This window comes from Macaca nemestrina, chromosome 17 (genome assembly GCF_043159975.1).
Source record: "Macaca nemestrina isolate mMacNem1 chromosome 17, mMacNem.hap1, whole genome shotgun sequence".
Classification (NCBI taxonomy): domain Eukaryota; kingdom Metazoa; phylum Chordata; class Mammalia; order Primates; family Cercopithecidae; genus Macaca; species Macaca nemestrina.
In genome coordinates, this window is record NC_092141.1 from 34,457,490 (window position 1) to 34,481,318 (window position 23,829).

The window sequence follows — 23,829 nt, forward strand, 5'->3', positions numbered from 1 at the left end:
CCCTGTGGGCATCTCACAGGCTCCATCTCTCTGCCCAGAATCAGTGCACTAGAAACCCCCTATCACCACCATGGTTAGTGCCGCAGGGTCAGAAGAGCAAACAGCCCCCTACTCTCTGGTATCCTTGCCCCTGTTCGCCTGCAGGGTCCTTCTGTAGGCCCTGACTCCTGGGATCACAGATGTCCTAATCAGCTCCCACTGCTCCCTCCATCCTAGGGTGCGCACCTGTCTTTTGTCTTTCCATGGAGGAGTGGAATTCTCTGATTTCTGCTGTCACCCTCCAAACAGGACAACAGCTGTCTCTCTGTTTGTTTCTCTGTATCTATGTTCTGGGAATCCCTCAGATTGAGGATCCCCCATGGTACGGCCATGTCTCTCCTTTGAGACGGGTTCTTGAAGGACAGGGCTGTGCCTTACCCCCTGGATGAGGAGTCCCTAAGAAGAATGATTTTTCTCCTTCCTCCAAAGGTAGGATCTATATCCCCTGTCCTGGTGTCCTCTTCCACCTCCATGCTCAGCAGGGCATCCTGGTGTTTCCTGGGATGTGGAGTCCCATGGGGCCTGACTGACTGATAAGGAGCCATTTGCAGAGAATGCCCATGATTGAACCCATAAAAGGGTGACTGAGAGAGCCCTGAACTCTCCCCCTCAGGAGAGCTCTAAAAATAGCACCCACAGCCATCTGTCCTGGGGCTGGAGGGGCTGGCTCAGAACCAGCGACCTGGACAAGTTGGCCCCTTCAGCCCCCATAGGCTGATGGGACATCTGGAAGTATTGGAAGTCTGGCCAGGCCAGGGAGAGGAAGCTGGAAGGGCTTTATGGAGAGACCTTCCCACAGCCCTCTCTCCTACCGGGCAGGTGGGTTTGAGGGGGTTGGCAGTCTGGAGGCCCTTCCCCTACTCAGCCTCTCGTAGTGGGTGGTGGGCCCCAGACATAGCCTTCGGGTCCCTGCTCCCAGGCCTGCCTCATGCACCACATGGCTACTCCAGGTGCTGAGCCTTTCTGCCCCTCACAATTGAGAGGTCCTCTTCCTGGGGTCTGCCTCACCCTCCTTTTCCTGTTTGAATCATGGGTGACTTTGGCTGCTCCATCAGGGATTCAGTTTCCTCATCTGGAAAATGGAGATAAACTCAGCTCATTGTTTTGTGATGTCTGAAATTATGTACTACCTAGTGCACAGTAGGTGCTTAATAAACATGAGTCCTTTCCTTCAAAAGATCTGGGCTTCAGTGGCCAGTGGAGACTGCCATGGGCTGGGGACAGTGGCATGTGCTTGGGAAGCCTTGGCATCACTCAGGCCCAGAAGTCACCAGTACCCTGATTGACACCTGCATAGGGGTGGGGACATTGCCTGGGGAGGGGGCTCTATGCCACACATGGCTGGACCGGGATCTTTGTGTGCCAGGCTGGATGCACAGGTAGCCGACTCAGCTGCTTCTGGTGGGGGGACTGGCTTCTGCCTCCTCCTGCCTCTTTCCCCAACTCTTTAATGGAGAGAGAATATAATGGAGTGTTCAGAGAGGTCTCTCCCCCAGGATACCATAAACTACAGGTCAGGAGCCAAGGTCAGGTGCTCCCACCCCTGCCTCCAGGAGAAAGACTTTCCCCCAGAGGTCCTGTCACTCCTAAGCCCTTCTCCAAGGTATTACTGAGCAGAGGCTGAAAATGATTGTGTTTTGGAAAGAGTGGTCACAGATCCCACAGGCTGGAGGAAATGTGTCCACCCTCCCACCCTCCACTCCCACCCACGAACAGGCTAAGGAAGACAGAATCTCATCCCTGGTCCTAGGGGCTGCCCCAGGAGTCTAGGTCCAACCACTTCACTTCCTCAGGAGGCTAGACCTGCCCCCTGGGGGCGCGGGGAGGGGGGGGCTGTGGGCTGAACACAGGATTTAGGCTAGGTACCCCATCCAGTGGGACCCCAAATTTGAGCATGGCAGCTGCCCCCTCAGCTCCTGTGAGGTGGAGACGTCACACACTGGCTGGGTGTAAGCTCAGCGATCTGGCGAGACTGGAAGGAGGAAGAAGGGCTCACCGCCTGCTGGGTCTCCCTCCCCGTGGGACTCCTTTTCCTTTCCAGGAGGGGATATAAGCCCGGAAAGGAAAGCCCTGAGCAGAGGAGGACTCAGCTTGACCTGACCCAGTGCAGCCCTTGAAACTTCCCTCGCCTTCTACCTCCTGCTCATCTGCTTCATAAGCTGTCGCTGTGAGCGGCTGGGGGCTCAAGCATGGTCTGGTACCAGGAAATCCAGGCTGTTTTGTGGGGAAACTAAGGCTGGAATGGTGGAAGCTGGGGGTGAGTGGTGGGAAACTGGATTGGAGGGGGCCATTGGAGGTGGGAAGGAGGCCCGGGAGTCCCCGGGAATCCCGTTGCCAGCACAACCCTCTTCTCTAATTTACCTCTCTGGCAGCAGCGGTGCGGGGGCGGTTTATGTCAGGCAGGGCTTATGTCCCTCTGACAGATTAGGAAACTGAGGCAGGAGACGGTGCAGTGCCGGAGAACACACGGCAAGCTGGTTGCTGAACCTTGATCCGCTACCAGCCCCAGGGAGAGCGCCGGAGCGCGGCCCCGACGGCAGCCGCAGCCTCCTGCCGTGGAGGATCGAGGCTCAGAACGACCCACACCCCAACGTCACCTTCCCAGATGGTGTCGGTGCGCAGGTCGTGGCCTACCATGGCCACAGTGCTTTTGGCCCTGCTCGTCTACTTGGGGGCGCTGGTCGAGGCCCACCCCATCAAACCCGAGGCTCCCGGCGAAGACGCCTCCCTGGAGGAGCTGAGCCGCTACTACGCCTCCCTGAGCCACTACCTCAACCTGGTCACCCGGCCGTGGTGAGCGCAGGCGCGGGGTGGGCCGAGCGGGACCCCTGGGGCTCTCCCCCTGCGGCCCCTCTCCACCGGGGGCGTGGTCAGATCTGACCACGCCCTTCCAGGCCCCGCCCCCAGGCATGGGACGACAGCCCGGACACACGCCTCTCCAAAACTTTCTTCCCAGACGGCGAGGACCGCCCGGGCAGGTCGCAGTAAAAGCGCCCCCGTCAAGTCACATAACATCCTGCCTCCGAGAGTGCGGTCTGGCCCCACCCTGGTACATCACTTACGACGTCTGCCAGGCTCGCCTCCCCAGATCGGATTCCTTTCCCTTCACTCCCGCAGGCCGGAGGCGCAGACCTGTGGTGAGGACCCCCGAGGCCTCCTGGGAGATCTGCAGACGACGCCCACCTCATTTGCATGTTCACTCCCGACCCCGGAAACCCGGATTCCGCCTCCCGACGGCATCTGGGCAGGGATCGGGTACCGCAGTCCTGCGTCTCGGTGCCCTCGCCTCTTGAGCTGCAGGGCTGTGTGTGGTCCTTCCCTGGTCCCAAAATAAAGAGCGAATTCCACAGAAACGGAATGTGTGCCTTTGTATTTCCTTTCCTTTCCCTTCGTGGAGGTCTTGTGGAAGTGGAGGGTGGAGGCGTGGGGACCAGAGGAGCGAAAACCGACTCGGATAGAGGCTGGGGCGGGAGCGGGGGTTCCGTCTGCTGGGAGCCCAAGGAAGACTCGACCACCCAGCCTGGGGCTGGATAGCGCCCAGACCAGGGACTGCTGTGGAAGGAACTCTAGTTGAGTTGGGGCAGGGATGGATGGGGTTCTGGAAGAAGGGGCAGGGAGCGTGGACAGGAGCCTGCTAGGCAGCCTAGCAGAGTAGATGGGGACACGGCTGTCCCTCCCGCACCCAACCCCGTGAAAGCAAGGACGGCTGGGGCTGGGCCGGGCACCAAGACCTTGGGGCGCTTCCCTAGGAGCTGTATTAGTAGCGCCCAGGACTGGAGTGGCTGGCGGTGGCGTGGTCCAAGATGGGGCTGTGGAGGAAGAGCCGTGTGTGTGTGCTGGCGGGAGAGGCAGGTTAATTTCTACCGTCCCCCTTCCCCGAGCAGAGCAGCAATGGGGAATGTGGAGGCTGCCCGATCGCTAAAAAACTGCCCTGTCTCATCTCATTGAATTCACACTCAGTGGATAAGTCACGAACTGTGCTTTCCTAGTGACAAGGCCATAGGGACACCCTCCCATGTACCGCCCCCACCTCCCCTGGACTAGATACTGAAACCTAAAGGCGCTGTGGATGTTTAAACTCACCCTTCTGCACCGATTCCAGAGTCTGCCTATAGGGTGATCTTCCCTGACATCCACCCTTCCCTGCCCCTTTCCTCCAAGAAGCTTGCCTCGATTGCCCAATTGCACTCTTCCTGCCTCTCTGGCTGCCCAGCTCTCAGGGCCTCTGCTCTATTCACTGAGAGTTTTGTCTATGTCTCTGTGTCCTGTCTCCCTCCTGGGGCCTCAGGAAGGAAAGGCCTATGTCTCCTTCCTCACATGCAGCCTCCTGTATCTATGGGATGTCTCCTGGGCTTCTAGTTCAGCAAGACCTACCCAAATCTGGCAGGGGACTAGGAGATGAGGGGGAGAATCAGGTTGAGGCCAAAGCCTTTGACCCAGAGAGGGTAAAAAGGACAGGAAGACTGCAGGCATCCCTGCGTGGACCAGGATTTTGAAGTACTGTTTGCAGTTCCATGGCTCTGGAAGAATAGAAGACTCTAAAGCTGACTCTGCCGTAGCTGCAGAGTAGGTCCCTGCTTGGACACAGGTCCCCAGGGGGCCACAGGGCTCTGACACCCACCCTTCCCTGTGCTGCCCTCCAGCCTCCCTGGAGGTAGAGCTGAAAGGGTGAGGCTGAGGAGGCAGGTGTAGGTCAGTGGCTGTGTGGATTCTGATGCTCCATGCCTTTGCCCATGCCACTCTCCCTGCTTGCAGAGAGCCCTTTCCCTCTCTTCAGCCTGGAAGATACTCTCAGGATAGTGGTCACCTCCTCCCAGAAGCCTTGCCTGATTTCCTGGGGAGGGAGTTAGTTTCTCTGGCTGCCTCTCCCCACTCATTATCTTAGACCCACTTTCCATCCCATTTTGCTGCCTGTCTTCTCTCCTGAGATAGTACAGGTGGGATGGGAGCACACAGTGGCTACCCGGAGCTTCGGCTCATTGTGTGGGTGGGGAGTGGGATGATGTGTCTGCGTGTTGGTGTCCGTGATCCCCTATCTATTGGTCTGCCTGGGAAAGCTGTATTCAGTTTAAGGTGGATGGAAGAGAGACCTGGTATGAATTACGCTTGACCGCAGACAATTTCTGCGCAGCTGGACGTGTCTCATCGACCATCAGTGACATGGGTCCTCCTCATGTTCATTTTGAGGAGTGTTGAGCAGTTTAGGGTAATAATATTAATAACTACTATTAGTATAATAATAATGAAATAGCAATAACTACCTTTCCAAAAAGCACTTATTTATATTCTAGACACTGAGCTGTTCATTTTACATATACGATATTACTAGGATATTGATTTGGTTTAAAAAAAAAACAGATGGAATTAACAGTGACTTAAACAGGATGGAAATTTATTTCTCTTACCTGAAATGCAAGTGACATCTGGGGAGCTGGCAGCTCTGCTCTATGAAGGCATCCAAAAGCCCAGGCTCCTCATTTGTGGCTTCACCATGCCCTCATCTATGTCATTTACAGGACTGAAGACAGCCCGCCATGATCTCATCTGTGTTCCAGCCAGTGGCAAGTGGGAGAAGGGAGAGGGCAGGTGCTCCGGTTCCTATGTTGTATAATAAGTTACCCTAAAACTTGGCAGCCTCAAACAACCATTGTATGTCACTCATGAGTTTGTGGGTCAGGAACAGGAAGCGCTCACCTCAGCAGTTCTCACTTTGAGTCTCACATGCGAATACAATCAGAGGTTGGCAGATCTGCAGTTATCTAAATGATCCACTGGGCTGATGCCTGAGAAGGCTCACTCCCATGCTGGTGCTGGTTGTTGAGTTCAGCCATGGTTGCTGACCGTCGTACCTACATGTGGGTTCTCCAGCATGATATTCTTGGGGTAGTTGGATTTACATGATAACTGGCTTCCTGCTTATTTCCAGAGAATTGGATGAAGGTGGCATTGCTATTTAGTTTGCTAGGGCTGCCATAACAAAGAATCCCAGACTGGGTGTTTAAACGACAGTTCTGGAGGCTAGCCGTCTGAAATGAAGGTGTTGCCAGGGTTGATTCCTTCTGATCTATTCCAGGCCTCTCTCCTTGCCTTGAAGATAGGTGTCTGAGCTGTGTCTCTTCACATCGTCTTCCCTCTATGCGTGTCTGTTTCTGTACCCAAATTACCCTTTTTATAAGGAGACCAGTCCTACGGGATCAGGGGCTCACACACTGTAGTATGACCTTATCTTAACTAATTAGATCTGCAGTGATTCTCTTTCTAAATAAGGACACATTCTGAGGTAGTAGGAGTTAAAACTGCATCATATGAATTTGGCGGGGGGCGGGGGCATGCAATTTAACTCATAACAATTGCTTTTTGTGACCCAGCCTCAGCAGTCACATGGCATCATACCCCATAGTCTGTTCGTCAGAGCAATCACAAGTGCACACATATTCAAGAAGAGGGGACATAGGCCCCACTGTGGAATCACACATGAGATAGGAGATATTTTTGTGGTCATCTTTGAAAAATATAATCTGCCACAGGCAGGCACATCCATTCCTAAAAACCAAAAGGCAGAAATCACTTTAACTTTCAGCCTATTGGTTAAAGCCTAGTCTCATGGCCCCACTTAGCTGCAAGGACAACCTACGAGATGTCTTTAGCTGAGTGTCTGTGTGCCCATCTCCAGCTCTTTGTTTAAAAACATTTTTATTTATAAATGGACTTTTTTTTGTTATATAACAAACCTACATATGTACCATCTCAAGCTCTCTGATGATGAAAGGAGAACGTGGATATTTGGGCACCTAGCATTATCCGCTAGAAACATGATGTCCTTTGGATGTCATCTAGAAGTCATTGGTCCTATCTCTTCATTGAGACTGAGACAGGAGAATCACTTGAACCCAGGAGGCAGAGTTCGCAGTGAGCCGAGATTGTGCCACTGCACTCCAGCCTAGGTGACAGAGTGAGACTCTGTCTCAAAAAAAAAAAAAAAGAAAAAGGAAAAAAAAACTCAAAAACAAAAAACCGTCTTGGCCAGGTGCAGTGACTCACTCTTGAATTCTAGCACCTTGGGATGCTGAGGCCGGTGGATCACTTGAGCCCGTCTCTACACAAAATATTAAAAAAAAAAAAAAAATTGTGGTGTGGTGTGGTGGCACACACTTGCGATCCCAGCTACTTGGGAAGCTGAGATGGGAGGATCCCTTGAGCCAGGAGGCAGAGGCTATAGTGAACATGATCATGCCACTGCACTCCAGCCTGGGTGACAGAGTAAAAGCCTGTCTCAAAAAAAAAAAAAAAAAGCAAGCCATCCCCGGGCTCCGGCTCCTCATGCAGCTTGGACTTCCTTGCAGAACTCTTGCTTCCTCATCTCCACCTGCTGCCCCCACTGCCCCCACCAGGCCCAGAACAGATGTGCAATAAATGACCACTCATTGGTCATTAACTGAAAGCAGCCGGGATTGCAGTCAGACAGCAAGGACCGGGGGTGTGATGGAGGACACAATGCAGGCCAAACTGCTGCCCTGGGTTTATGTATGTGGGGGCCCTATTCCCATTGCTCCTTTATCTGCCTCATTCACTCTGTGACCTCAGGTGTTTCTGGGGTGTTCCTCTCCTAGGCTCATAGCACCTACTCCATCCCCATCACTGCCAGTGGCCATCCTCCTCGTGCCAGAGAGCGTGGTGTGGGCAGGGGAAGAGGCACCACCATCATATTCATTTAGTGCATCTGTAGGCCGGGAATTGGTGATTTCAGGGCAGGGCTCTGTGGCAAGCACTATGGGAGTTACTGAAAAGGAGTCCTGACCCAGACCCCAAAAGAGGGTTCTTGGAGCTCCTCCAAGAAAGAATTCAGGGTGAGGCCACAGAGTAGAGTGAAAGTAAGTTTATTAGAGAAGGAAGGAAACGAGGGCCAGGCCCAGTGGCTCATGCCGGTAATCCCAGCACCTTGGGAGGCCGAGGCAGGCAGATCATTTGAGCCTGGGCAAAAAACTGAGCCCCCATCTCACAAAATAAATAAATAAAAGGGAAGTAAAGAAACAAAAGAGGGTCAGGTGCAGTGACTCATGCCTGTAATCCCAGCACTTTGGGAGGCCGAGGTGGGTGGATCACCTGAGGTCGAGAGTTCAAGGCCAGGCTGACCAATATGGAGAAATCCCATCTCTACTAAAAATACAAAATTAGCTGGGCTTTGTGGCACATGCCTGTAATCGCAGCTACTCGGGAGGCTGAGGCAGGAGAATTGCTTGAACCCAGGAGGCGGAGGTTGCAGTGAGCCGGGATTGCACCACTGCACTCCAGTCTGGGCTACAACAGCGAAACTCCATCTCAAAAAAAAAAAAAGAAAAGAAAAGAAACAAAAGAATGGCTACTCCATAGGCAGAGCAGCCCCCATGGCTGCTGGTTGGCTATTTTTATGGTTATGTCTTGATTATATACTAATAAACAAGGGGTAGATTACTCATGAGTGTTCCAGGAAAAGGGTGGGAATTTCCCAAAACTGAGGTTTCTGTCTCCTTTTAGACCATGTAAGTTAACTTCCAGATGTTGCCATGATATTTGTAAACTGTCTGACACTGGTGGGAGCATCTCTTAGCATGCTAATGTATTATAATTCGTGTATAATAATCAGTGAGGCCAGGCATGCTCACGCCTGTATCCCAGAACTTTAGGAGGTCGAGGTGGGCAGATCACTTGAAGCCAGGAGTTCGAGACCAGCCTGGCCAACATGGTGAAGCCATCTTTAATGAAAAAAAAAAAAAAAAAAAAAAAACAGCAAGGATTATCAGAGGTCACTTTCTTTTATCGCCCTCGTTTTTTGCATGTTTGTACCGGCTTCTTTACCTCATTTTGTTTTATCAGCAGGGTCTTGTGACCTGTATCTTGTGCCAACCTCCTATCTCATCCTGTGACTAAAAATGCCCAACTTCCTGGGAATGCAGCCCAGCAGGTCTCAGCCTCATTTTACCCAGCCCCTGTTCAAGATGGAGTCGCTGTGGTTCAAACGCCTCAGATAGGAACACATGAATATGAGCGAGCATTGCTGTGTTCTAGACATGGTGACATGGTTAGGCTTTGTGTCCCCACCCAAATCTCATCTTGAATTGCAATCCCCATTGTCCCCATGCGTCAAGGGAGAGACCGGGTGGAGGTCATTGAATCATGGGGGCAGTTTTCCCCATGCTGTTCTCGTGATAGTGAGTGAGTTTTCATGAGATCTGATGATTTCATAAGTTGTTCTTCCCTGCTTCGATAGGCACTTCTCCTTCCTGCCACCTCGTGAGGAAAGTGCCTTGCTTCCCCGACGCCTTCTGCTACGGTTGTAAGTTTCCTGAGGCCTCCCCAGCCATGCCAAACTGTGAGTCAATTAAACCTCTTTCCTTTATAAATTACCCAATCTCAGGTAGTTCTTTTAGTTTTTTGTTTTGAGACAGAGGCCCAGACTGGGGTGCAGTGGTGTGCTCTCAGCTCACTGCAACCTTTGCCTCCCAGGTTCAAGCAATTCTCCTGCTTCAGCCACCCCTGTAGCTGGGACATCAGGCCCAAGCCACCACACTCGGCTAATTGTTGTATTTTTAGTAGAGACGGGGTTTCACCATGTTGGCCAGGCTGGTCTCAAACTCCTGACCTCAGGTGATCTGCCCACCTCAGCCTCCCAAAGTGCTGGGATTACAGCATGAGCCACCGCGCCCAGCCTCAGGCAGTTTTTTATAGCAGTATGAAAAATGGACTAATACACATGGACAGGCAGTATAGAAAGCACCTCCACTATCACTTCTAGATTGTCACCACATCTCTGAGAGGACCCAGAAGAGAAATCCGTTGTTTGTAAAGGAGAAAATGAAAGCTGCAGTTTGGCTGACATTTGTGGAGTACCTGTTATTTCTTAGGCACTTAGGTTTATCTCTGCGACAGAACAGAACTATAAGTGGCCCTGGCATGTGAGTCAATCCCTAGACCCACGTCTGTCAGGTGGGGCTGGGTCCCGACATGAATAGCAGCCAGAACAGTTCCCTCCAGGTCATGGTCCTGTGGAAGCTCCAACCCTTTTAACAAGGGTTGGAGCCTGGTGTCCCATGTGGGTAAGCTGCAGCCTCTACCCGCCAAACTCAAAGCCAGCCTGAGACCAGCCACCAGTTCACACCCTTGTTTTTGCATGTGGAAAACCTCAGTCCAGAGAAAGACCCAGGCTTGCTGAGACAGAACGACTTTCATATTTGCCTTGTGGAGTGTGAGTTGTCCGGTGAAGCATTACTGCTCTTCTTGTTACCAGAAATCAAAATTAAGAGGATTGGCCAGGCACAGTGGCTCACGCCTGTAATCCCAGCACTTTGGGAGGCTGAGGCCGGCAGATCACTTGAGGTCAGGAGTTCGAGACCAGTCTGGCCAACATGGTGAAACCCCATCTCTACCAAAAATATAAAAAGTTAGTCGGCTGTGGTGGCACGTGCCTGTAATCCCAGCTACACAGGAGGTTGATTGGGAGAATTGCTTGAACCCAGGAGGCGGAGGTCGCAGTCAGCCAAGATCGTGCCATTGCACTCCAGCCTGGGTGACAGAGTGAGACTTCATCTCAAAAAAAGAAAAGAAAAAAATTGAGAAGATCAAGGCAGAACACTGATGTTCGCTGAGCCTTCCTTTATTCTGCTTATCTTGAGATGGACTTGATGAGCTCATTTTACAGAGAGGAAAAGTGAAGCCCGGAGAGGCTAAAGAAATTACATTCCCTGGCTCAGCCAGGCAATGGCAGAGCCAGTATTTGGACCCAGGTCTGTCTGACTCTGAGCTCACCCTAACAGATCCCTGGAGTTTCACCTCCAGCACCCTATTCCCCAACAGTCCCCCCACCAACTTCTTGGTGTCCTGATCTGGGACAGCAGAATGTCAGCAGTGAGAAGTCCTTTGCTCCCTACTTGGGTGTCACCATGTCATTCAGACACCGTCAGTTACCACCTTGGCCTGAGCAGGGGAAGGAGACTTGGGGTTGGGAAGAGACGCTGGGCAGGGGAGACTCGGGGGATTCTGGTGGGGATGGATTAGTGGGTTGAGAATCTAAGCCAGAATTGGAGACCTAGGTAGCTATGAGATCTTGAGCAAGCCTCTTTACATCTGTGAGCCTCAGGTTTCTCAGCAAAAAAGTTGGAAATTATGCCAATACTTTGACACTCCCACTTAGAAAAAAATACAGTTCAGGTTTGGAGTTAGACTTTGAAGTTAGATTTTGTTCCAAACCCCGGATCTCCCACTGACTAGCTGTGTGGTCTGGGGCCAGTTACTTGACATCTCTGAGCAGACTTTGGACCCTGAATCTGTAAAGTGGGTTGTTGTAGGGATTTAGTGAGGTGACTGAGCTGGGAGCACTTTGGAAAAAGGGTGAGGCTTTATAAATGATGCTGGTTTTTAGCACTCCCCTGGAATGGGGGCTCTGGGATGGCTCCCAGAAACTGGCACCCCCTCCACCTTTCCCCTGAACCCAGGCACATTAGTTCTCATTCTGTATCCTATGTACCCACCAAACAGCTTTCTCCAAACCTGGCACCCCACTCCTCTCCACCTTGCCTGAGGACCTGAGGCCCCTTCCCTGTTCCCACCTTGTTCTAGTTCCAAACTGCAAAGGATGGCCTGAGTTTCCATTCTTCATCCTGGAGGCTCCAGCTGCAGCCTCAATCTTCTGTCCCGAGAGAATCCGTTTGATTTCGGTTGATCCTTGGGAGATGGGAGGGCCAGTTCCAAGGCCTGTGATCAAAACCTTTCAGTCATCCTGAAGTCCCAGAACTCCATCTTTCTTGAACCAAGCCTGCTCTGGTGCCCAAAGGGAAGGGGTATCAGCAATGGGGGCCCACAGGAGACTTTTGCTGTGGTCCAGTTCTATCCACTATGCTGCTAGTCTGGCACCCCCAGCACTGCCCTGTCCCCCTCCCATCTCTGGCCCCAGTACTGGCGTTGGGAGTACCAGGGAGACAGTGGGAGGAGTGGGTAAGGGCTGGGGAGTGAGAGAGGCTGACACGAGGCGAGGACTCTAGGGGACTGAGGGCTATGATGCAGCCCAGCCGAGGGCAGGGACCTGTCCTTGCTTGGTCCAGTGACTGTTCATTCCTGACTCTGGGTAAGTGGGGCTCAGCCTGCTTGGGGCTCTGGAGGACTCCCCCAGGCTGGGGCCTGGGATGGAGGGAAGGAGTTGGTGCTTTGCAGGGCCAGGGGCCTTTGAAGGTCTAAGGTCCTGCTTGGCTCTTGCTCTGCATCTGGACAGACCTGTCGCGCTAGAAGCCATCTGATGACAAGTGTGTGTGCGCACTCGTGTGCGTGGCTGTGAACTGGAATGTGTCCCTGTGTGAGTGTCTGTGCCGGTCTGTGCAGGATGACATGGGCAACAGTGTCTTCTCCAGGACCCATGTCTGTCTCTACAGATGAGTGGAGGGCCAGACCCACAAGGCCATGGATTTCTGTCCTTTGCTTCCCCAGTTCATTCCGTGTCCCGCGCCCTGGGGGTGACCTGGTGTGCCCTTATTTCCCACTATCTACTGCTGCCTCCGAGCCACGAGGCCCTGGATGTCATGAAACATGTGTCTCCAGGACTCATGTCCCCATTTTCTCTGCTACACTTTTCTAACTTGTGAAGACCTGGCTGCTGGGCTGCTCACAGGACGGGCTCTCCATGCCTCCAAGGCAGTGTCTAGGAGGTGGAGCAGTCAGCTCAGAGTGGCCCTTTTCTCTGCCCTCTTGTCCCAGGCTTGGAGAAATGGATGATGGGCTAAGGGGCTGGGGAGATGGGCCCTGCTTCCTGGGCATAGGAAAATCTGCAGCGCAGGCTCTTCTGCCTCCACCTCCCCTCTGCTTGCTCCCCAGATGGCTGCTGCACGCTGCTGCCTCTCCCTGCTGCTCCTGTCCACCTGTGTGGCTCTGTTGCTGCAGCCACTGCTGGGTGCCCGGGAAGCCCCGCTGGAGCCATTGTACCCAGGGGGCAATGCCACGCCAGAGCAGATGGCCCAGTATGCAGCTGAGCTCCACAGATACATCAATATGCTGACCAAGCCTAGGCATGTGCCATGGACAGGGACAGAGACCCCAGCCCCTGGGACCCTGGGCCCACTCCACTTTCCTGGCCACACCTTATCCCCAGCCCAAGCCCCATCTCCAGCCCCAGCCCCTTCCAGGCCACTCTTGGGGAAACAGAGCTTCTGTGCTGACCAGGCCTGGGCCCATGTGCCCTGGGCAAGTGGGTGCCTACCGGCGGATATGAAACAGGTGGGCTGGCACCTGGGCACAGGGCTTCCATGTATAGGGAAAGAGACAAAGAGGACACGCTGGCCTTCTCAGAGTGGGGTCCTCCCATGCTGCTGCCCTCAGGTGAGTCTGACTCCCTGCCCTGTCTGTCCAGCTCCCTGGAGCTGAAATGGGGATGGTGGGACTGAATCAGGGCTTAAAAAGGTGTGGTGGGGGGTGGAAGAGGGAGAACAGGAGCCCAGGGCTGGCCTAAGGCCTCCTGACAGCACGAGGCCTGCCCCGCACACTGCCATGTTCCACCCTGTCCTCACAGGGAGCTCAGCCTGCTGGAACTGGAACGCTACCTCCTGCCTCCTACCACTCCATGGGCAGTGCCAGCCCAGCTCTCCCCTCCGCACTGTTGGCTCTGGCCGAAACTGGCTCCTCGTTCCCGCACAGGCTCAATAAAGCAAGTCAAAGCCACAGTCTATCCCTGTGTCTCTGTGGGCTCCTGGTGCGGGGCACCAGGAAGAGCTAAATGCATGGAGAGAAAGGGGAGGGCAGGGCAGAGGCAACGGGGAAAGCAGGCTGTGCTTGTAAATCATCCAGAACGTCCATGGGGTCATCAGTCACTCAGCTCATCCTCTCCACTTCGCAGAGGGACAAGTTATGACCAGAGGAAGGCAGGGACTCCTCTATGGTCATTCGGCAGCCTGTGAAGTGGCAGTCTTGAGCTTGACTCTTTCCCAGTTCAGCACCTGTAGACCCTCCCAACTCAGCCCCATGACAGCCCTGCCCCAGGTGCACCAGTGCTTTCCTGTGGCTGAGGCAGCAGGAGCACCAAAATGTGATACGAAAGCATCCTTGGCATGGGGGTAGGGGATCAGCCCAGCACAGAGGCACAATCCTGGTGCTATGGCAGTCACGGCTGCATCCAGGGGCCTGAGCTGCTGTCCAGAAATTTGGAGAGAATGGGCTGTCCAGAGAGGTAGCGAAATCCTGGGCACAGGAGGTATTCAAGCTGCTGTGGAAGGGGAGGAGGCTAGATTAGCTGAGAGTTCCAGCCACTGCCATGAGTCCAATCTGTGGATTCCACACTCCAGCTCTGGGAGGGCGAGGACATGGATCCTGCCTCAGGGAGGACTGCTCGGAGTCCCAGTGCACCTGTCTTCCTGGCCCTTCTCAGGCATCCTGAATAGGTGGGGACAGAGCACACGTGCATGCGTGTGTGTGCGTGTGTGTACACGGGAGAAGTGAGGGGACTAGAATGTGTCTGGTTCCTAGAATGGCTTCTCCTACCTCCCCCACACACTTGGCCTGAAGGGATGGGGTTATGCGTTTGGAGGATGAGGCGTCCACTTTCCTGGGCTCAGCACCTTGCACAGATCCCATGGAAATGACACCACAATTGTGTTTCCCCTCAAGTCCTGACTCAATCTGGTGTGTACAAATGACCTGGAAGTAGAACCAGGTCCTAAAAGACAAAGAGCTTTAAGAGGATGCAGCTGCTTGGCTCAAATTGATTTTTTGTTTGTCTTTGGATACAGGGTGTTGTTCTGTCACCCAGGTTGGAGTGCAGTGACATGAGCACAGCTCACCATAGCCTTCACCTCCTGGGCTCAAGCGATCCTCCTGCCTCAGCCTCCCAAGTAGCTGAAACTACAGGCACATGCCACCATGCTCAGCTAATTTTTTTTATTTTTATAAAGACAGGGTCTTGCTATGTTCCCCAGCCTGGTCTCAAACTCCTGAGCTCAAATGATCTGCTCACCTCAGCCTCCCAAAGTGCTGGGATTACAGGTGTGAGCCACCGTGCCCGACCTCAGGTTGATTCTTAAATCCAAGGGGTGTCTGGATAGAGAGATGGCTTCAGGAAGAGAATGGTTTGAGTCTGAATAAGGGAGCCTGAAGTCCCAGCATTTTCTCTGGCAGCTTAAGGGGATGGGGTGTGAATGGGGAAAGGTGTGGATACTTCCTAGGGCCAGGAGTTCGCACCCTGAGGACATACCTGGATGTGAGAGTAGGATCAGGGCACAGGGCTCTGCCCCCACCAAGCCTCTCTGATGGCCATGGGAGCCCCCAGAAGAGAGAGCGCCACCCTCACACCCAGCTTCTCAGGGACAGGCCCTCGCCAGGTCCACCCCTTCCCCTGCTCTGCTCACCCTAGAAGGGCTCAGACGTCCAGGAGGCAAAGGCGGCCCCCCATACTCTGCATGCTGAGGGGCAAAGGTACCTCTTCTTATTCCTGTGCCAACTCTGACAGCCCAAGCTGGGCTGTTTGGTAGAAACCTGGGCGAGGTGGGACTGCTGCGGGTGTGTCGAGCTGAAGCCCTCCTTTAAGGTTCCAGCTTCTCTCACCTTTGCCCTCCCTCTCCCTCTGCATTGGAGTCCCCCCCGCCCCGCCAACCACCCCCCGCCAACCCTGCTGGGAGAAGGTTGCTGGGGAGCGAGGGGAGGACCCCTCCACCCCACAGCTGAGGTCCTTTTCTCCCACAGCAGGAACTCCAGGGTTCCCCTTCCCTGTCGAAGAACTGGTCCCTCCCCGGCCCACAGAAGTCACTGAAGCAACAGAGATTTGTCTTTATTGTTTTCATTGAGGGGATGAGGAGGAGTTGAGGCCCCTCTCAATATAAAGGGGCTGGTGGGGGGTCAGGCGTCTGGAGGCCAGAAGGAAGTCCCAGGGCGCCAGTATCTCCCCGCACGCCCGCCCCCGAGGGCTTCCTCTCGCTCCCACCCAAGCAGCCCCCAGTCCCGAGGCCCCTGATTCGGTGCCGAGTATACAGGCTGTCCTACCTGGGGCCTCGGGAGGAGGTTGGTGGTCGGGGTTCCGAGGTGTTCATCCACTGGGGTTTCGTGGTGGTCCATGGAGGGGGTTTCGTAGCTTTCGGTGGGGAGGTGTTCGTGGCGTTCGCAATTTTCCTGTGGTTTTTAGATTTCTTCGAGCTGAGAACACGTCTTTGCAGCGGTCATGAGGCCGCTCCCCGAGCCCAGCTTGGGCCGCGATGCGCGTGGGTGTGTCCGGCGGCGTCCGTGTCCCCCAGCACCCTCCGCCGTCCTCCCTCCCTCCCTCGCGCCCTCCGCCGGCTCACCTGCTGCTGAAGAGCCTCCCCACGTACTTCTTGATCCAGCCTAAGTTCAGCCGGCGGCCATGGACTGCTGCGGCACCTGCAGCTCCTCGCCCAGGGCGCCCTCCGGCGGCAGCAGCAGCCACATGAAGCCAGCTACGACCAGAGCGCATGCGCAGAGCGGAGCCGGCGTCTGGAAAGCTCGGGACTCACAGAGCCGCGGGCGGTCACGTGACCCCGCGGCTCCGGTCTGCCGGGGTCTGCAGAGCCCGGACCGTAGCTTGCGGGTGTTCCGCGCGGTGGGCAGGCTTGGGTGCAGGGGCGCTCAGGCCGAGGGACGTGACTATTTCTAGGACACACACCAGTGCACGGACGCCCTAAGGGACATCCTGGTGCCCGGGGGAATGGTGCACACCTGGACATGCCCAGTGATGCACGCTGACAGCATCGAGGTAAAAATGGACGGGGAGACACACCCTAAGGTGTACGCACGAGGTCGGTGTAAAACCATTGGACAGCTCCCTAATCTCACCGACCTCTCTCCCGCAAATTTCTTACTTATCGCCCTCTTTTCTCCCTGCCGTTCCCTCAAAATGTCAGTCACGTTGTTCTCTGCCTGGAAGACCCTTCCTCTAGACAGCCTCATGGCCAGCTCTGTCGCCCCCTGGAGGCATTAGCTCAAAATCCACCTTTGCAATGGGTCTTACCCTGACACCCCTGTTTAAAATTGCAACCAGGCAGGGTGCGGTATATAACGCCTGTAATCCCAGCACTTTGGGAGGCCGAGGCGGGCTGATCGCTTGAGCCCATGAGTTCAAGACCAGCCTGTGCAAAAGACGGAGAGCCCTGTCTCTACAATTTAAATATATATATATATATTGCAACCCAACCCCTCATCTTGCTCTATCTTTTTCTTGCTCTATTTTTGCACTTTTTTATTTTTTATGAATTTTTTTTTTTAAGACAAGGACTTGCTTTGTTGCCCAGGCTAGAGTATAGCGTCGGGATCATGGCTCACGGCAGTCTCAAACTCCTGGGCTCAGGCCATCCTCTTGCTTCAGCCTCCCAAGTAGGTAGGTCTACAGGTGCACACAACCATGCCCAGCTAAATTTTAATTTTTTGTAGAGATGGAGTCTTGCTAGGTGGCCCAGGCTGGTCTCAAACTCCTGGCCTCAAGAGATCCTCCTGCCCTGCCTCCCAAAGTGCTGGGATTACAGGTATGCGCAGCCACACCTGGCTGCACTTTCTAACTTATGTATTCTATACTTATTATATTTATGTCCAAGTCCCTTCCCTCAATGTAAGCATCATTAATCACAACTGGGCTCTTTGCTTATTTTGTCTATTGATGTATCACAAGCACCTAGAACAGTGCCTGGCACTTAGTAGATACTCGATAATACATATTAAATGAATGACTAAGTGTTACACACAGGAAAGCCAGCCTGATGATTCACACACCCAATGCACAGAGAATTCTGTGCCTGCAACACACCATGATTCAGACTATATGCCCATAAACGTGATGCACACCCCCAGAGCTCCTAAGCCCCTCAACCCTCTTTTAAGTGGGAACTCCACTCATCCCCACCACCCAAGCAGGGATAAGAAGCCCTAGTAGCTGTCCTGACCATCAGAATGGTAGATGAGGCTGCCCTTGCCTAACTCCTTCATGCCCATAGTGGGCCTGAGGAGGGCCCTTGGTGCCAGGCCCCATCCCCAAGCTCCTAGAGAATACGGCTGATAGGGAGCCCAAACTTGGCCACCAGACATTACCATGGTGCTGGGCAAGTGCAGAGGAGCACAGCAAAGCGTCTCTGGCCAGGACCTGAGGCCCTTTATATTCCTAAGGATCCATGCCCCCTTTCCCACTAAGGTTCCACTTCCAGCACAGCCTTCTTTTCCTCCCTCTGTCATGACCTGAAAGTCCAGAACAGAGAGAAGGCGAGGGTGGAAGCACATGGGCTACCACCTGTTCTGACCAGGGCACAGTCCCTGCCAGGGGCCCAGAGGTGTGGGTGGCAGAGGTGGGGAGGCCTGGGGAATAGAGTAATGTTTTGCTCCAAGTATACAGATCCAAGGGAGAAACTGGCTCTGGGTTTGAGAGGGGGCTGTGCTTTTCCCAGGGGCTACTGTTTGGAAGGGAGTTATGCTGAGACCAGATGCCCCTCCCCATCTGACTAGATCCAAGGTGCCTCCTTTCCCTACAGGGCTGCTGTGGGGTCCCAGCATCCCTATTCCCCTCCCCTAGGCCTGCTGCCATGGGGAGGGGGTGGGGCTGCGGTTTCTGGTTTCAGGATTGCAGGCCCTACTGCACAACTGGGAGATTTTCTCAGCCTGCTTGGCCATTTTGGAGCCCCCGAGGCATGACCTGCTAAGCCTTCTGGAGGGTGGTGGGTCTTGGCTGCCGGGAACTTAGGCCTTGGCTACCTCAGACCACAGAGCCTCAGCTGTGTGGCCTCTCAGGTCCCCTCTACCCGTTCAATATTGCCACCTTTCTGGGGCAAGATTGTGAAATGTGCGCCGATTCTTCATGCCCACCCCAACCCCAGAAGGGGCACACTAGGAAGAGCAAGGGCTTCTGGGTAGGAATCCTAACTTCACTACCTCCTGAGCCTCCGCATCCTCATCTGTGAAGAGCTGGTTAGGACTGTTGTGAAGATGGATTTGGATTAGGTAGCTCAGCCTCTGGACAGCTCCTGGCACATGCTAGATGATTAACAGGCATGAGCCCCTCGGTTCATAAAAGAAACCCCTTTCTCCCATCTCCACTTCTCCTGAAAGTGTCTCATCTTCTGGCCCCTTCTCCTTATTAAAACCTGCTCCCGGCCAGGCAGGGTGGCTCATGCCTGTAATCCCAGTACTTTGGGAGGCTGAGGTAGGAGGACCACTAGAACCCAGGAGTTTGAGACTAGCCTAAGCAACATAGTGAGACCTTGTCTCTACAAAAAATTTTTTTAAAGCTAGGTGTGGCCGGGCACGGTGGCTCACGCATGTAATCCCAGCACTTTAGGAGGCCGAGGTGGGCAGATCACCTGAGGTCAGGAGTTCGAGACGAGCCTGACCAACATGGAGAAACCCCGTCTCTATTAAAAATACAAAATTAGCTGGGCGTGGTGGCGCATGCCTCTAATCCCAGCTACTCGGGAGGCTGAGGCAGGAGAATCACTTGAACCCAGGAGGTAGAGGTTGCGGTGAGCCGAGATCGTGCCATTGCACCCCAGCTTGGGCAACAAGAGCAAAACTCCATTTCAAAAAAGCTAGGTATGGTGGCACATGCCTGTGGTCACAGGTACTGGGGAAGCTGAGGTGGGAGGATTGCTTGAGCCTGGGAAATTGAGGCTGCAGTGAACCAGGATTGCACCACTGCACTTCCAACCTGAGTGACAGAGCAAGACTCTGTCTCAAAACAACAACAAAAACAAACAAACAAGCAAACCCTGCTCTCAGTGAGGGTGTGAGAAACTCAATGTCAATGTCACTGAAGTTTATGGGATGGCCCATAGCCAAGTGAGACCAGAACTGCTTTTCTGTGGAGCCAATAATCTCTAGAAAAAGAAAGGAGATTCCCATGAGAAAGTTCCATAGTACAGGGTGGGAGGAGATATCTAGGGACCAGTGTAACCTAAATACCAGCAAACAGGCTATTCCTTATCCCCATTAGTCACAGCCCGGTGCTGAACGTCTGCCTGCCCCTACAAGAGCTCAAACGATGTGTCCTTTTGCAGCCTCAACTGTCCTTACAAACCCAGGCTCTTTTGCAGGCACTGAGGGCTCTCATCCCCTCACTCTTCTGGACTCCCTTACTCATTCCAGGAACTGTGGAGGGGTATGAGGAGGGAGGAAAGGGGGAAGAGAGGAAAGGAGGAAGCTCAGAGGCTGCCTGCCACCCTCTGAGGGCAGGAGGCGGTGGTGGCAGCGCTGCGATGGGCAGGACAAGGGAATTTGACTTGAGGACACAGCTCCGGGTGGGTCTCCCTGTCAATTGCCCCTTAAACTCTGACTGAAAGCTGCCATTTAAATGGACCTTCCAAATTCACTGTGGAGTATGTGCCCAGATTCCCAGAGAGCAGCAGGACAGGGGCTCCTGCCTCCACTTCTCCGAGAAGAACACTGAGATGCAAAGAGAAGCTACTCAGGCACCTGGTGCAGGCACAACTGGGGCTAAACCCACCATTTTGACTCCAAGTTGGTGTGTGACCATTTGGACCAGCCCATTTCCAGGGCCCCTGAGATAAGCCCTGTGGGCTTCCTGTGATTGCCTGAGTATTCTCAAATGTCATTCTCTGCTACCCACTGTGGAATAGGCCCAGTGATAGTGACCTTGAGTCTCCTGGCTGACTCGCCCCAGACTGATCATCCCACCCACCACCGCTACTCCTCTCTGCTGGGGGTGGCCCAAACCTGGCCTCTCAGGGGCTCACTCCTTCCTACCTGCCCTCCAGTGCATCTGGGATGCTGGTGACGTCCTGAGAGAGACACAGAGAGAGGCCATTAGTTCGACTGCAGACCATGGAGAGCAGCTGGCCTAGGAGGGGCTTGACTGCCCTGTACAGCATCACTGCATGTTTTTAAAAAGTCCCATAGAAGACCTTTCCGCTTGGTGAGGGAGCGCCATGGTGTCCTGCGTTCTCCTCTCTAGACTGCATGCTTCCCGAGGGCAGCTGGGGTCTTGTTCAGCTCTGAACCTCCAGCATCTGGCACAGTGACCAGCTCACCATAGGCCTCCATGGCTGCTTAGGGGGTAGGTGGAGGCGGGAGGGAGGCAGGAGGAAGGGAGGAGCAGCAGAAGGGAAGGAGGGACTCATGGATAAATGGATGTGACCCACAAAGGGACAAAGGGACAGATGAATGAGCGAACAAATGAGCCAGGCATGGCCTGCCTCACGTCATCGGGCCTGGAAGCAGCTGCCGCCCATCCTCCCATGTTCATGCGCTTTGTTCCGCGTGTGGGTGTGGAAGAGGCAGAGGGAGGAAACTGAGGGACCCCCCCATCTCATCTGTGGGCTCCTCCAAAATGGGCTTGTGTCTCCTCCTCTCTTGGATCTTCCTTGCTCCTTTGCTCCCCCAAACCTGAGGCTAGGCCACACCTGGCCTTCAACTGCCCCTTATTACCTCCCAGGACTCTTCTTATCTGGGACTGTGCTAGGGCAGGAAGGGCAGTGTGGCCTGGACACAGGGGCCAGGGAAGAGGAAAGAGTGGCCTCTCCCAGCCTCCTCCTCCCCCCAGCTTTCTTCCCCCAGCCCTCCTCCTCCCCAGCCCTCCTCCCCACCTCTCCTGAGGGGGCCCATCCTGCCCTCCAGGCTACAGTTCCAGCACTTATGACTGAACTGGGCCTCAGGATGGAACTCAGGACGGCACTGGAACTGGAACAGGCTGAGATGTGCGGCTTCCCACAGGGTCTCAACCAGGCCGGGGTCCCTCCAGCAGAGTTGCTTCTGCCGCTGGGAAAGCTTCAGCAACAGCAGGTCACACTGCCCTGTGCTGGGGCCACCGCGGTGCCCAATCCTGGGAATGGCATCAGGACCTCCCACCCCATCAGGTTAGAGAGGGCGAGAGGAGGGAGATGGGTGAGGCTTGGGGGTGGCGTGGGGCACGTGAAGGGGAGGGGGCCTTCTCGGGGGCTTCATTTACTACCCTTCTGGGTGGCAGGCTGACCCCATGGGGGTCCCGTCCCCATTTTACAGATTAGGAAACCAGAGTTCATGGAACAAGGGTTGGTGCGGGACCTTAAACCCAAGTTTTCCGGATTCCGGTCTCTGCTCTTCTTATCCACCCTGTTTCCCAAACTTGCCCAGTTAGAAAAATCATCTGGGGTGCTTATTAAAAATACACTTTCCCAGGATTCATGTTGGGCAATTCTGAGTCTATTGGTCTGGAATTGAGCCTGGGAATCTGTATATTTACCACATTCCCTGACTAGCTTTTGTGATCCAAGAAGTTTGGGAAATAGCGCACACTGTATTGGTCACTGCCTGGCCAGGAGAGCCACATTCCTAAGAGGAGGCTGGTAGATGGGATGTGGACATTGAGCAGATACCCAGCCAAGGTCCCCTGACATCCCTCTCTCCCTTACACTATGTTGCTGCCCAGGTTATCCCATACCAATCTCACATGTTTCCGTACTTCCCAGATAGATCTTTAACCATCTGACCACTTGGTGCCTGGTACAAATAGATGTCTGGGGAGGGAAAGGGAGGAAAGGAAAGGGAAGGAAGGAAGGACTGATGGATGATTAGATGAAGGTGAAGGAGCTGGATTCCCATCAGGCCATCAATCCCAGACTTCTTGTTCTCCTAGATCCAAAGTTCATTGATTCTGGAGCAAAGCTGCCACATTCTAAGACTGACTTTCTAGCTGTGCGATTGCCTTGGTTTTTCTCTTCTGGAAATTGGGGACAGTGATATTTTCTACCTCCTAGGGTTGCTAGGAGGATTATATGAAATGGACTAACCACATGTAGGCCTACCTTCCTGCTAACTGGAGTTTCCCAAACTTCTCTCATTTTGCAATATGCTTTACTCTCCAACTAAGTGGAGTCTCCCCTTTGTCCAGATGAGGAAATGAAGGTTTCATGAGCAGGCCGCGACTGGCTCGGTCATTCAACATATCAACAGCAGGGTGGGAATTGGAATTAGAGCTCGCCTTCCCTCTTCCCGGAAGCTGTGAGATGGCGCTGCTGCTTCAAAATGTTTGCTGTCCTATACCCTGGTACCCCAGTGTGGGTGGAATATACATCATTCCAGGACCTCCTGCCCATGAAAGAAGTAACCCATTCTGGGGCATCCTGACCGCATAGCCAGGGTAAAAGAGCAAAGGTGGGCTGTGTGTGGTGGATCACACCTGTAATCCCAGCACTTTGTGTGGCCAAAGCAGGTGAATTTCTTGAGTCCAGAAGTTTGAGACCAGCCTGGTTGACACAGCGAAACCCCATCTCTACTAAAAATACAAAAATTAGCCGTGCATGGTGGCACAAGCCGTAGTCCCAGCTACTTAGGGGGCTGAGGTAGGAGGATAGCCTGAGCCTGAGAGGCAGAGGCTGCAGTGAGCTAAGATCGTGTCACTGCACTCCAGCCTGAGCAACAGAGTGAGACCCTGCATAAAAAAAAAAGAAAAAAAAAAAAAAAGCAAAGCAAAGGTGGAAGCAAGGGATAGCTCTTAGAGCTCCTGCTTGGATGTAGCACTTGCCACTGTTGCTCAGGTGCCACTGGCCAAGGCAAGTCCTGTGGTCAAGCCAGGAGTGGTCAGAGAGGCCCACATCCCTCTGAGCCAAGGGCACAGCTCTCCTGTTTGGAGCCACCTGCCTTAGCCAGGACATCTGGCTGGATGCCACACCCTCTTTGTATGCCCCGGAAGTCGGAAGCCTCACCAGAGGGTATGCGGCCTGGCCAGGCCCCAGGTGCCCTCAGAAATCACTCGTAGATTCCAGACCCATCAGGTCCAGTCAACCCATCATGGAGCATGTATCTGAAACCCCCAAGCAGAGATAGGTGCTATCTGGCCCAGTCTGGAGTTGGGCTCCTCTCCCA

The 23,829-nt window shown here is 53.9% G+C and overlaps 1 protein-coding gene and 1 long non-coding RNA gene across 2 annotated transcripts; one reads left to right on the forward strand and one right to left on the reverse strand.

Annotated features, from left to right (window-relative positions):
- Positions 1 to 1,960: 1,960 nt before the first annotated feature.
- Positions 1,961 to 3,381, forward strand: LOC105476028 (pro-neuropeptide Y-like). The gene is made up of 3 exons (XM_071081956.1): positions 1,961 to 2,296; positions 2,463 to 2,832; positions 3,157 to 3,381. The coding sequence occupies exons 2-3, from the start codon at positions 2,645 to 2,647 to the stop codon at positions 3,371 to 3,373; spliced, it is 405 nt and encodes a 134-aa protein (XP_070938057.1). The 5' UTR covers positions 1,961 to 2,296; positions 2,463 to 2,644; the 3' UTR covers positions 3,374 to 3,381.
- Positions 3,382 to 15,799: 12,418 nt separating this feature from the next.
- Positions 15,800 to 16,451, reverse strand: LOC139359352 (uncharacterized). The gene is made up of 2 exons (XR_011615271.1): positions 16,323 to 16,451; positions 15,800 to 16,176 (listed from the first exon to the last, which is right to left on the reverse strand). It is a non-coding gene; the product is annotated as an uncharacterized lncRNA (long non-coding RNA).
- Between the last annotated feature and the right edge of the window lie 7,378 nt (positions 16,452 to 23,829).